The following is a 13,390-nucleotide window of genomic DNA, read 5'->3' as shown; positions in this document are numbered from 1 at the left end:
AAAAGTTGAGTGATGTGATCGTGCGCGTAAAAGTTGAGAGTGTTACCGCAAAAATGTAATTTTTAAAAAGTGTAATATACAAATAAGTGAAGTTTACTGATCTGTTTTGACTCTACAAGTAAATATCACAAAAATCCTGAAAGCCTAAACCGCTCGGGCACGTTCAGTGGTCCGATTTGGATGAAATTCGGGATTTTTGCATGTTTTGATAGTCTCAACAGCTTTGCCAAATTTGGGCAGAATCGGAGATGGTAATTTTCAAGTGCTGTTCCGCTTCAGATGGAATGACCCATATTCAATAAAAAAAAATCCCCAATAACTTCAACCCGCTTTATTCGGACCAGTGATTAATCAGCTTTTTTACAGCTCGTAGGCCTACTGGCAGAGCGTGGCCGAATGGTTACGCTGTCCGCTTTGTAAGCGGATGATTCTGTGTTCGATTCCCATCTGCTCCAACCTTCCATCGGATGAGGAAGTAAAATGTCGGTCCCGGCTTTGGTTGTTAGGCCGTTAAGTCATTCGAGGTGTAGGAGTCGTTTCCATGCCATAAGTACAAACAACACACCAAACCAAGCCTACTCCGGTGGAATCGCTGACGGCGGTTGGACTCGCAATCCGAAGGTCGTCAGTCCAAACACTGGGGTGGAGGTAGAAAGAGGTTTGGGTGCTCTCCCCATTCAAGCCTTCGGACTCCTAGGTTCGAGCAGAAACTTGCAATAGAGACCACAAAAGACCCGGGGTTCGTTAATGTGAATGGTTTGATTTTTTTTGAGGCCTACTGAATTTGACGCACAACAGAATCGAAGTTGGTTGTGACTCAGGGGTCAAAACCCACACCATCATAACCTGGAACCGCTGGAACCAAACAACTGAAAACCTTTAACGGATTTGATAAAGCAGAAGTCAAGTGACAGAATGCAACCGCCGGCTGTAGAAGCGGAGTTTTAGAACGCGTCTTGAGGCCGTTTGATGACTTTCGGTTTCGACAAGAATATCGACGCGGTCGCAGGAGATCCCGTTCCGGTTCAGCAGGAACCTAGGAAAAGAGCAGATAATTTCATACATATTGACTTCCGTAACACTTTTCTAGGCCCAACTTACCTCCGTCAAATACGTAATCGGGTGTGCCCTGGTTCGCTGAAATAATCCGTGACCATCACTATCCCCTATCAGATCCAATTCTGCTCCGAATTTCCGCTATCGTTTTGGTCCTGCACTCAACCAAGTTCGAAGCCGTCCACACGTAGCACAGATTACCCTCGTTGACATCGGGCTCGCTTTCCAGGGCGGTCAGCTTGGCCTAGATGGCGACAGGTCTGCACGCCGACGCCCGCTCGACGCCGTCGCTCTCGGAAATGAGCTTGTACAAGCTGAGCGCATCGAGCAGACGCTGCTTGCGCAGTTTAATCAGTTCCACGAGCTCCTTGTAGCGGGCATCGATGGCGGCAAGACGTTCCTGGACCTTTTGCTGTTCCGGTTGAGTGTGCAGCGTGTGCGTTCGATCGTTTCGGCGTAGTTCTACAGCTCATCGGCAACATTCAGCAGGCTCTGCACGTTCGCTCCGTCACGGCCAACATCCTCGGAAGACATGAGACGCATTGCGCCCAGCATCCAGTTATCGATATCATCAGCATCGGCAAACAGTTGGAAGAAGTCGCTTGCGACGGGAAACGTTGAGGTCATGCAAGTTGTTCCACATAAGTAGGATCTCCTTGAATCGCTAGTCGATACGATCGGCACCGAAGTGCCCCTGGGGAACCAGCTCGTCAATTGCTGCTCGTGTCTCCGAAGCAGGTTTGCGACACCAATCACATGCTTGCCGTAATCGTCGGTCAGCAGACGCTGCTTGATCTCCTTCATCGAGTTCCCCTGGAAGTTTTGCTGCATTCGTCGGGCTCGTAGCAGTTCTAGCCGATAGTTCCACAGACGCAGGACGTTCTCCTTGCGAGCGGCAATTCTTGGCGTAGCCGGAGCGATGGCGATCAGACGGTTCGACTACTTGAAGCCACCGCCACTGTTGTTGGCAGCTCCGAAGACGAGCGATATGGCGGTGGAGCAGAGTCAAACAACTTTTATTTCTGCAGGTTGAAAAATCAAGTATTGTAAATGTCTTTTTTTGTACAGAAATGAAAAAAATTACCGTAACAACCGAAGGAAACCGTGTGAAAAATCGATAGAAAAAAACGTGGCTTTTGTTTTTATTTTGTTGATTGACAGTGACAGTTGCACGCTAAACTGATTAAAAAAAAACTTGCTATTTTTTATCAAAGTTCCAAGCATGGTTCCAGGAAAGTTCCAGCTCGGCGCTGGCTCCGAGCTCGAGGTGCCAGACCCGGCAGAACCGAAGTGTCGCCCCCCTAGGGCCACGCCCATTTTTCTATTTTCAGCTTAGTTCTTTTTTTCTTTAAGCGCTCTTTTGGGTCTGCTTAGTGCTGCCAAAATTGATGAAATTTTAAGCGAACACTCACGAAAAGTAGCATTTATAGCGAAAGTTTCCTGGCAGCACTTGCTCACTCCATCAGGCGCTGCACCAGCATGTTGGTGGTGTTGGTGGCCACCCTTTGTTCTTTATTTGCCTTCGCTCCTCGCTCGGTTTTCTTCAGCCTTCGATTGGAATGGGTATTCATAATTCAAACGTCAGAAGACTTAGCGCGTTTGTGTTTTTGATGGTGCTTGCTAATTATTTACATTTTTCGGGATTATTTTTCAAATGAGTGACTAACTAATGAGCAAAAGAACATGTTGCCGGTAGTTGGAAGTAATTTTATATCTAAAGGCTAGTATCACAGACAACAGACGTAGCGGCTAGAACAAAATAATTTGAAAATCGTGTGTAAAAACATGGCTGCCGCATCCTGCTAATCTACTAGCGCCATCTGTTAGCCTATTGCCACTCTCTAAAGCAGCCATGATGGTTTTCTGAGAAGGTGTGTTTGAAAATGCATCACCCAGAAACATTGTTGGAATTCGAGCGAGAAGAAGGAAAGCATTTCTCGCTCGCGAACGAGGGAGAGAACTTGTAGTACTTTTCTCTTCTCGCTCGCGCTCGCATTTTCGTTCGCGTTCTCGCTCTCGCCGCGAGCGCTCGCGAGCGCCTCGTGCTAGCCGTTCATCCCAAGCAAGCAATTTGTTCATCAGGCTTATGAATACGAACCAGGCGATGGTATAGAGGTGTAACTTCAATCGCTGTGTTGTTTTTTGTTCGTTTCTAACACGTTCAACTTCTCGCGAACGGGCAATTCTGGCTCGCGAGAAAGCCCGTTCGCGAGCGGAGGAGAGCACGGGCAGTCGGTGAGTTTCTCTCGGCAGCTCGAGACTCGCGGCGAGAACTCGAGAGAGAGAAAATTTTCTCGCGAGAGCGCGATAATACCAACACTGCCCAGAAATGTTTAAAAAATATATTATTTCAATTTTTCGAAAAAAAAAATAAAAGGTAAAGATTATGTTTTTATGCTATAGTAAATCTACTTTAATTATTAATAAACACGATTTACGAGCACATGGAAGTTTTTTTTCATTTAATCATCGATATTTAAAAAAATAGTCTAATCTGATGCTTTTTTAAACACAGCAACCAAGGCCGCGCTTGAGGCTGTCAAATTCTTGCTGGTTGTGTTTATAAACAAAACCAACAGAGGTGAGCGAAAAGGAGGAGGAGACCCGGTGGAAATCAGGAGGATGGGCAAGCGTTTCTTGGAGGATAAAAGGTTCCGGACCAGAAACGAAACAATCCGGAACTGTCGAAGAAGGAAAAACAGCAAGGTATGACACGGTAAAGTCTGGCTGTCATCGGCCCCGTCAGCAAGAGCTATTATCACGGCCAACCCCGTAAACGTTTTGGCCCCAAACGACCGCATTCCGAAGATTATCTCCGGAACCGACAAACCAGATTTCTAGTGCAAGCGATCCTCAAACGCCAGAACCAGAACAAACGATTACAAACGTTGAAAACCAACAAAATGAAAAATGACAGTAGGCGGAAAGCGATATTTTGACATTGGGCAATGTGTCAGGGCAAAGCGACTGCAGCGCCACAAACGGATTGCTACAACTAAAAAATCTGTAGCAATGATTTACACAAGTGAAGAATCGAGCCCAAACGTCTGTTGTCTGTGCTAGTATGCTGATCGGAAGGAAAGGGGTCAAGAAACAGCTTTACGAACAGCAGAACAAAGGAGTGAGAGCGATTTCTTGGGGCTTTTCTTCACCCTCTCTGACTTGCTTGCGCTGCCGCTGCTGCCCATTTGATTTTTTTTCTTGACCGGTTCCTTCCGAAGTGCGTATACCGCTTAAAGCGCTCTGAAATCGTTAGCGCAAGTGAAAAGATATTGATGGCGACTTTCGTTAAGCAGTTAACCTCTGATCTTGCGTGTGGATGTGTGTACCACCAAAATGATGAGAAATGGTCTCGCAAAATAGAAATTATGATCAAAAGAGCATTAAATTTGATCTTTTTGGCCAGTAAATGGCATATATTTGCGTGCTTACTTGAGGCGGTGCTGTTGCTAGTAAGTTTATAGCCTTAATAGTATTTTTGGAGCTTTAATCGAGCATCAAACTCTCCATATGACAAAGATAGGTGTTTGATTAGAAAGGGTATATTTCAAAATCAAAACGCGCCCGCTATCTATCACTGTGAGACAGCGTGCCAAAAAATGCACACCTCACTTAGTTTGCAGACTTTTTAGTTCCCTGTTTGGCTTGATGATGGCGCTGTCGGCAGTGTCGCCAAGCGATTATATGGGGTGAGCAACGATAGAGGTAATTCTACCTATCGAGAAATTATAAGTGAGAGTGTGTGCGTGCAACATGGAGTTAAACTTTTCAAAGTGCCATGGTAATTTTCACAGCAACTTTACAGAAAGTTTAACTCCATGTTGCACACACTCTCACTTTTAATTTCTCGATACCTATTCTATGCAACTACAGAGTAATCTAAACCCGATTTAACGCACATTACCACGCCATTTGTTTTGCTGGCTGGTACAAAAGTTAATGTCAAATTTTTTCGTGTTTATACACATACACACAATATATGCGCACGTAGATAAGGGACCATCCATAAACCACGTGGACAACTTAGGGGGGGGGGGGGGTATGGCGAATGTCCACGCTCCATACAAAAAAGATTTTATTTGTATGGTAATTGTCCACGATGGGGGGGGGTTTGAGATTTCCAAAAAAGTGTCCACGTGGTTTGTGGATGGCCCCTAACTCTATTCTAGCAAAACAATGTACAGTGGACACTGTAATTGGGCCAATGTCGAAGTGTAAACAAAGAGTCTATCCTGCTAGTTCCTAATGTAAACATCAACTGATGAGAGCCGGATAGACTTTATGTTTACAATTCGTCATCGGCCCATTTACATTGTTTTGCTTGTATTACAGTTAGTATATTTCGAGCAAAACAATGTTAATGTCCCAACGTGATTTTGTTAACAAAGAGTGTATCCTGCTCTATTCAAAAGTAAGCAACCACTGTCGTCAAAAGGATACACTCTTTGTTTACAAGTTCACATTGGTCCATTTACTTTGTTTAAGCCATCTCAATCTTACCAGCTTACGGCAAATTTAAAACACCAATTTCAGAACAACCGTTTCAATATAAAGCTAGTTATAATCATGAAACAGTGAACTTTCAACTACTTACCGATGAAAAGCGTTTACAACAGGCGAATAATTTATATTGATATTACGAGAAATTCTGAAAAGTTGTGTTCACATAAACTTCAATTGAAACTGTGAATATTAACTATCGATGACAGAATCATGAAAACAGAGTTGCCAGGCCAGGTGAGTTAACTGTAATTTTTTACGACCACAAAGTCTGCGCATGACAGTACACCCTGCAGAATAATCAAAACGCGGTGTGTTTCGTTAAAGAGCAGTTCTCTGAGATTTCGGTCATTCAATTTTTTTTGTATTTTTTAATCGGGCTGAAACTTTTTTGGTGCCTTCGGTATGCCCAAAGAAGTCATTTTGCATCATTAGATTGTCCGTATAATTTTCCATACAAATTTGGCAGCTGTCCATACAAAAATGATATGTGAAAATTCAAAAATCTGTATCTTTTGAAGGAATTTTTTGATCGATTTGGTGTCTTCGGCAAAGTTGTAGGTATGGATATGGACTACACTGAAAAAAATGATACACGGTAAAAAAAATAGTGATTTTTAATTTCACTTTTTGTCACTAAAACTTGATTTGCAAAAAAACACTATTTTTATTTTTTTTTTTATTTTTGATATGTTTTAGAGGACATGAAATGCCAACTTTTCTGAAATTTCCAGAATGGTCAATAAATCTTTGACCGAGTTATGATTTTTTGAATCAATACAATTTAAAAAAAATCGAATTATCGGTCGCAAAATTTTTTCAACTTCATTTTTTGATGTAAAATTTAATTTGCAATCAAAAAGTACTTTAGAGAAATTTTGATAAAATGCACCGTTTTCAAGTTATAGCCATTTTTATGTAACTTTTTTCAAAATAGTAGCAGTTATTGATTTTTTAATAATAGTGTCCATGTTTGCCCACTTATGAAAAAAATATTTTTGAAAAGCTGAGAAAATTCTCTATATTTTGCTTTTTCGGACTTTGTTGATACGACCCTTAGTTGCTGAGATATTGCCATGCAAAGCATGAGCATGAGCATGAGCATGAGAGATCACCCATGGTTGCCCCTCCGTTGCTGAACAGAACCGTAATATCCTTTCAGCACTACTGATTATAGGCTTCGACGATCTAGTGGTGTTTCCCTTATCAACAGCATGTATGAATGCGCTGAAAAGATAAAACACCATGATTGCTAAAGCTAGATCAGTTGCGAATAGGTAACAGTCATTGGCCACCAACGGCGCCCGCCATGTCAGTTTGTAGACCTCGATTTTAAGGGACGGGAATGTTAGTTAGCGCAGGTTGCTACTAGGGCAGCTGATTTACTCTGTGCTTACACCCCACGAGCGCCAGGAACCTGAAAACTTGTTAGTAGGATAGGGTGTTTGGTCAGGATTCATCATAGAAGATGATGATGCGACCCAAAATCATAGTGTTTGTTGAAAGATGTTATATATTATTCTCAAGGCAAACAATCGGATGCTGCGGATGAGACATTTCCCGTTTATCGGTTGTTAAATTTTAAATGAAATGGTCTAGTCTTAGACAGCCGGCTGTGGAAAGATAGAACCAAAATCATTTGTAATTAAAGAATGAAGGATTAAACAATGTAACTTTTAACTTGAGATGATTTTACGAGTTTTAAATGATTGATGTTTAGTGAGGTACTGATTAACGGTGCGAACGACGAGTTTCGATGTGTATCGAGCTGAAATGGTATGATAGGGTGTTGATAGGGTCAAATAAAACTGGCTAGCTGTCATCGGGACAGCCAAAGCCAGCCGCACCTTCACACGCACACACGCACGCGAGAAAAACGAAAAACACACCGACGGCGGACGCGAAAATTCTTACGACCCTACGGAAAGGAATCGCAAATCTGACTGGCTCAACTGTCATCGGGACAGCCAAAGCCAGCCGCACCTTCACACGCACACACGCACGCGAGAAAAACGAAAAACACACCGACGGCGGACGCGAAAATTCTACGACCCTACGGAAAGGAATCGCAAATCTGACTGACTCAACTGTCTGCCAAAGCCAGCCGCACCTTCACACGCACAAACGCACGCGAGAAAAACGAAAAACACACCGACGGCGGACGCGAAAATTCTTACGACTCTACGGAAAGGAATCGCAAATCTGACTGGCTCAACTGTCATCGAGACAGCCAAAGCCAGCCGCACCTTCACACGCACACACGCACGCCAAAAAAACGAAAAACACACCGACGGCGGACGCGAAAATTCTTACGACCCTACGGAAAGGAATCGCAAATCTGACTGGCTCAACTGTCATCGAGACAGCCAAAGCCAGCCGCACCTTCACACGCACACACGCACGCCAAAAAAACGAAAAACACACCGACGGCGGACGCGAAAATTCTACGACCCTACGGAAAGGAATCGCAAATCTGACTGGCTCAACTGTCATCGGGACAGCCAAAGCCAGCCGCACCTTCACACGCACACACGCACGCGAGAAAAACGAAAAACACACCGACGGCGGACGCGAAAATTCTTACGACCCTACGGAAAGGAATCGTAAATCTGACTGGCTCAACTGTCATCGGGACAGCCAAAGCCAGCCGCACCTTCACACGCACACACGCACGCGAGAAAAACGAAAAACACACCGACGGCGGAGCATTCTCTATATTTTGCTTTTTCGGACTTTGTTGATACGACCCTTAGTTGCTGAGATATTGCCATGCAAAGGTTTAAAAACAAGAAAATTGATGTTTTCTAAGTCTTACCCAAACAACCCACCATTTTCTAATGTCGATATCTCAGCAACTATAGGTCCGATTCACAATGTTAAAATAAAACATTCGTGAAATTTTCTGATCTTTTCGAAAAAAATATTTTCATGAATTTTAAATCAAGACTAACATATCAAAAGGGCGTAATATTGAATTTTTGGTCTTTTTGAAATGTTAGTATTGATTTAAAATGTTTGTATTGATATCAAAAAATCATAACTAGGTCAAAGATTTTTTGCCCATTCTGGAAATTTCTGAAAAGTTGGCATTTGATGTCCTCTAAAAGCATTGCCTTGGCGTTCTCGGTTGCGAGATTCCTACTCAAAACTAGGTGTCGGAAGGCTTGATTGTTGAGGCAATTGCAAACCTCTTTTTACACCTAAGCTTCCATCTACCCCGGGATTCGAACTGACGACCTTTGGATTGTTAGTCCAACTGCATACCAGCGACTCCACCGAGACAGTACCCAGGGAAACGACTCCTACACCTGGACTTTGCCAACGACCTAACCTTTACTTCCCTACCGACGGAAGGCATGATCAGACAAATCTCGTCTCGAAAAATGCCACCGGGACCGTCTGGGATCAAACCCAGGCTGACTGGGTGAGAGACAATCACGCTTACCCTTACACCACGGTTCCCGGGATCAGCCTGTACAAGATTTGAATCAATAACATTTTTGTTGAATATAATAGCATAGCATAACATACAGCCCTCTGTCACGACGGCCATGTTTATGAAACCTAAATGTTCGACGCGAACATAAAGACAACAAAGAAGATGAAGAATGCATTTGCTGTCAAAATATAAACAAACCGCGTGGCAAAAAAGGCATAATTTCATAATGTTGAAATGATTTCCATGAAAAAATGGGACGGATTTTCAAACACATGTTCCTGAAGGACCCTATCCGCCAGATACTATGGATAAATGCCCCGCGAAGTGGCGATGAAGACGTTTTGCAAGTTCAAAATTCAGATTTGTTCGGACCACTTCGCGATGAACTTCTTGTGAGTCCGCAAAAGGTCGGATTCTACACAATTCCTTCGATTCCCTGTGCGAGTCGACAGCGGGATTGGGCCAGTCCTCGGAGAAGGTTATCGAAGGATGCTCGGAAAGACCAGCTCCGCCACAATCACCGGAATCACGGATGTTTCTGCACTTGGTCGGTTACTCCCTGCCGGAGATTGCAGCGAGTTGTTCGGAAGGATCAACAGCGGGACTTGGCCAGTCCCCGGTCCAGTACAACCCGGCAAATCTTCCCGGTCAATCGGAAGCAACAGTTCTCACCTTTTTTTCGTAACAGATTTGCACACACAAAAAGTGATGTTTTTTGAAAATTTGGTGTAAACAAACAGGCAACCAATACACTATGGGGTATTTCCATATAAGCGAGCGGCCAAAAATATTTTTTTGCTTTTTTGTGACTTTTTTGTGTTGTTTGTACTAAGTATAATGAAAACAAATGAATTTTGATATTTTTCCAAAAAAAAAGTTTAATTTTCGATTTTTTTCATATATGCCACATGCATTAAAGTGGTGAATTTTAATATTCTTGCTCTGTCTATTTGATGCACGGAATGGCGGTTTATGCTATGTTAAAGTTTTTGATTTACGTTCAATCTCCCTCCCCTTTTTCTTGAGTTAAAATCCACCTCTCTTTGAAGAACCCCCCCCCCCCCTCCCCATCCAATTAAAATTTGATTTTTGCGGTGTTTTAGAATTTTAGACGGTTTATTTTATGGAACATTGTATGGATTCTCGTCCACGTTTTTGGTTGATCCACTTGCAAAATTCACGTTTTCCACGATAAATTCTTCTAAATCAAAATCACTATGTAACCGATTGTCGTTAGATTACTTAAAATATGAACTTCTTCTATGGGCTTTTGTATATCTCGTTTTGAAGCTACAGAACAACGTGCGTAGTTTTTCCTCTGTGGTTTTTCCCTGAGTTGATCATGTGATGGTTCTGCAATGTTGTAATTCTTACAAATATACTCGAAAGCAGTTCTCACGTTTTCAGAATAGTGCTTCGTTATATCGTACCGGGACACTACGGTATTATTATCCATACTTTCAAAAGAACACAACAACGAACTGATATGAATATTCGACGCATCGTTTCTGTAAAATACTTAGAATAGGAATTTCTAATTTTATTAAACGTACCTAAGTACCAACAAAGTCATGAATATCAAATCAATTTCAAAACATACATAGCAGGTACGTCATTTCTGCCTCCGCAGGTAAATAATGTGATTTTAACCAAGCGTATACGCGAAATAATTAATTTTCTTGCATGAATCAAAATGTTCAAAATGGCATAACTCAAAAAGTGCACAAAAGTGCACTTTGAAATTTGGAGACAAGTTAGGACATGGTTCAAATTTTAAGCTGCAAAATTTTCAGATCGCACAAATGCACACAAAAAAAGTACTCCATTAACAAAGTTGAAAAAAACTAAATTTTAAATAAAAATCCATCTTTTTTGATTTTTATTATTTTTTTTTGCCTGTAAAAGTGTGTTTTGTAAAATGTTATTGAAAAGTTGAATCAATTACCTTTCTGAATATATATAATGATGCAGGAAAAAATACATAAACAGCTACACAGTGCAACTATGAAAAATAATCATTTTTTTGTCAAAAAACATGTTTTTTCTTACCATTTTCGCCTTTGAAGGTCTGCAATTCAGTGAATATTGAACCTACAACTTTCAAACTCCGGATTTTTCTTAGTTAGAATGTTTATTTTCGAAAAAAAATACCAAAAAAATAATTAGAGTATGTCGGTTTTTCGATTTATGGCCGCCTGAAACCCCATAGTGCAATACTGCTACACTCACAGAGCCCACGCAGTAGTATTAGTGAAGAGCCCACGATAAACAACGTGGGCTCTTCACTAATACTACTACGTGGGCTCTTCGAGGTTTTGGTGACTGTCAAACGTTCTAGCCATTTACAGTGGTGCCAGAGGGTTGATAACATAGCTTAACGGGTCTGCACCACGCTGTAGGGGGTGCCACAATGGTCAATTCAATATTCTTAGACAATTTGATTGCTGCCCGGTACATCCAAAAATATCAAAGAACGTAAATTTCCACACTGTGCTCCAAGGCTACGCTCATACAGTCCCGTGGGGATTTGGGAGAGGATGTTTTTGTTGTTCACTATTGTTCACTAGTGGCAAAAGTGCAGACTTTTAAAAGTGAACGGAATATTTTTGGGAGGTTTGGAATGGGGGTTAGGGGAATTTCATCGGGCCGATGAAAATTTTTGAAGGCGTAATGTATTAAATGATTTGGAAGTTTGTACGTGTAAATGTGAGTCTTTAGTGTATTATATAATAAGCATATAGTTTTGTAATAATTATAAATGAAACAAATATATGATTCCAGGAAGCTGTAAAAAAAATTGCAGTAATTTAAAATATAAATGCTCCAGATGGTTCCCATGCTGTTCTAGAAAGTTTCGTTAATTTAAACAATTTGATCATATATGGTATGAGGAGATGGTATGTTACAGGAAAGGAAAAGGATGAGGAATAATATAAACAATTATATAAATCATATAGTGAGTTGATAAATTTACATGCAGACAGTAAAATTACCACATTTCCTCACCCCATACGAACAGCGACACAAAAGCACACACAAAAAAAATTCACCTGAATAATCACGACTTCGATACACACAAAAAAATATTACGGTAATGACAAAAGTAACTTACTTTCGAATTGAAATGTTGTTAAAATTTGCTACTTTAAAAGTTTTTTTCTTGTTTTGAAAATGAAAACTTTTACTGCTACAGTTTTTGAAAATCTCTTTGCTCACTGATTTAAAAGTTTTTACTTTCAATTCGACTGTAAAATTTCTTTCATTTTGACGTTCTCGTGTAACCGTGTACGCCTAAGTCGCAAATGTAAACAAACACTTTGGTGGGTCCGGTGGTGCTGGTGAGTCTAGGACGCAAAGCAAAGCCGACCGCGGCAGCAGCCAGGACTCGGACGCGGAAACCTTCGTGAGCCAAACAGCAGCAGCGGAACGCCTCCGAAGGAGGGTGGTGCAGGAGCGGGACGATGTTGAGTGCTCGAAAAGGACAAGGCCAGCTTCCTGCAGGAACTGCAGCTGTTCCACGGCCGGAATGCGTAAGAAGGAAGCTTGGGTGTTTTGGGGGGTTTGTGATTGATTTTGTTTGTTTTTGTAGGATGAGAGGTAGGAATGTGGATTCGCACCGGTTGCATTCGGTGGTGGTGGCCCGGGATTGGGGCGATATCATCGAGGAGATGGCGCTGCCGAAGCGTTGCGTGAACAACGAGATTGCGTTGAAGAAGATTAACTTCCGGTTTTTGGACAAGTACGAGAAAGTTTATTTTCACGGTGAGGAGAAGGATCCGACGAAGAGGAGGACGACGAAAAGCTACATAATCGGAGGTGGTCAGCGCAGATGTTGCACTCGGTGCCGGCGGTTTACAACACCGGTGAGTATTGAGAATGTGTGCAGTGGCTAGCCAACTTCACTTACTTTCCATCTCTTTTAGCAACTTCCCGCCCACAAACACTCTCCTCGCGACGGCGCAGCTTCAGCCTGGACAGTTAGCCAAAAAAAATCTGTGTCATTCCCGAAGTAGGATTACGTGCTCAAAATCGAATTCCGTTCCGAGGGCCTCATCAACTCCATGTTCCGGATGCGCTTCCAGGATCGGGAACTCCCCGTTCAGGCACTTTACTTTCCAGCCGGAAAACGTCGACCACCCTTCCCGAATCAACGGCCAACTCCTCCAAGACTATCCTGATTGAGGCCGGAAACGTGACCATCGTGTTACACTGCTGTCGCGCGTCGAAACCTCCATCCGGAACTGTCCTGGGGTATTCGGAAGTGACCGGTGGCGTACCGTATGAATCGGTACAGCTTGGACTCGGATATTGGCCTACTTTGAGGTGAAGCTAGTGAAGAAGCGTTAAATACAATAAAAAATGTTTTTTTTACATACAGTTTAATTTTTTTTAAAT

The 13,390-nt window shown here is 42.3% G+C and overlaps 2 protein-coding genes across 3 annotated transcripts in view; one reads left to right on the top strand and one right to left on the bottom strand.

Annotated features, from left to right (window-relative positions):
• The window catches only part of LOC120429482 (alpha-actinin, sarcomeric), a 149,759-nt gene extending 143,968 nt beyond the window's left edge, over window positions 1-5,791 (bottom strand). Inside the window, exon 1 of the mRNA XM_052706619.1 lies at window positions 5,651-5,791. The gene's annotated coding sequence lies outside the window, so the exon portion shown is untranslated. The remainder of the gene's footprint in view (window positions 1-5,650) is intronic.
• Window positions 5,792-11,599: 5,808 nt separating this feature from the next.
• Window positions 11,600-13,307, top strand: LOC128092560 (AT-rich interactive domain-containing protein 2-like). Of its 2 annotated transcripts, XM_052706627.1 has the most exons (3): window positions 11,602-12,525; window positions 12,585-12,858; window positions 12,919-13,305. In XM_052706627.1, the coding sequence occupies exons 2-3, from the start codon at window positions 12,586-12,588 to the stop codon at window positions 13,006-13,008; spliced, it is 363 nt and encodes a 120-aa protein (XP_052562587.1). In that variant the 5' UTR covers window positions 11,602-12,525; window position 12,585; the 3' UTR covers window positions 13,009-13,305. The 2 variants fall into 2 exon arrangements, with proteins under 2 accessions (XP_052562585.1, XP_052562587.1); XM_052706625.1 differs by having other exon boundaries at window positions 11,600-12,858; window positions 12,919-13,307.
• The last annotated feature ends 83 nt before the right edge of the window (window positions 13,308-13,390 follow it).

This window comes from Culex pipiens, chromosome 1, assembly GCF_016801865.2.
Source record: "Culex pipiens pallens isolate TS chromosome 1, TS_CPP_V2, whole genome shotgun sequence".
Lineage (NCBI taxonomy): Eukaryota > Metazoa > Arthropoda > Insecta > Diptera > Culicidae > Culex > Culex pipiens.
This window is presented reverse-complemented; position numbering and strand designations above follow the sequence as displayed.

Bases quoted from the DNA above. Each gene is read 5' to 3' on its own strand.
- LOC128092560 (XM_052706625.1), top strand. From the start codon at position 12,457: ATGTTGAGTGCTCGAAAAGGACAAGGCCAGCTTCCTGCAGGAACTGCA. The intron at 12,859-12,918 runs GTGAGTATTGAG...CATCTCTTTTAG, and splicing joins GCCGGCGGTTTACAACACCG to CAACTTCCCGCCCACAAACA.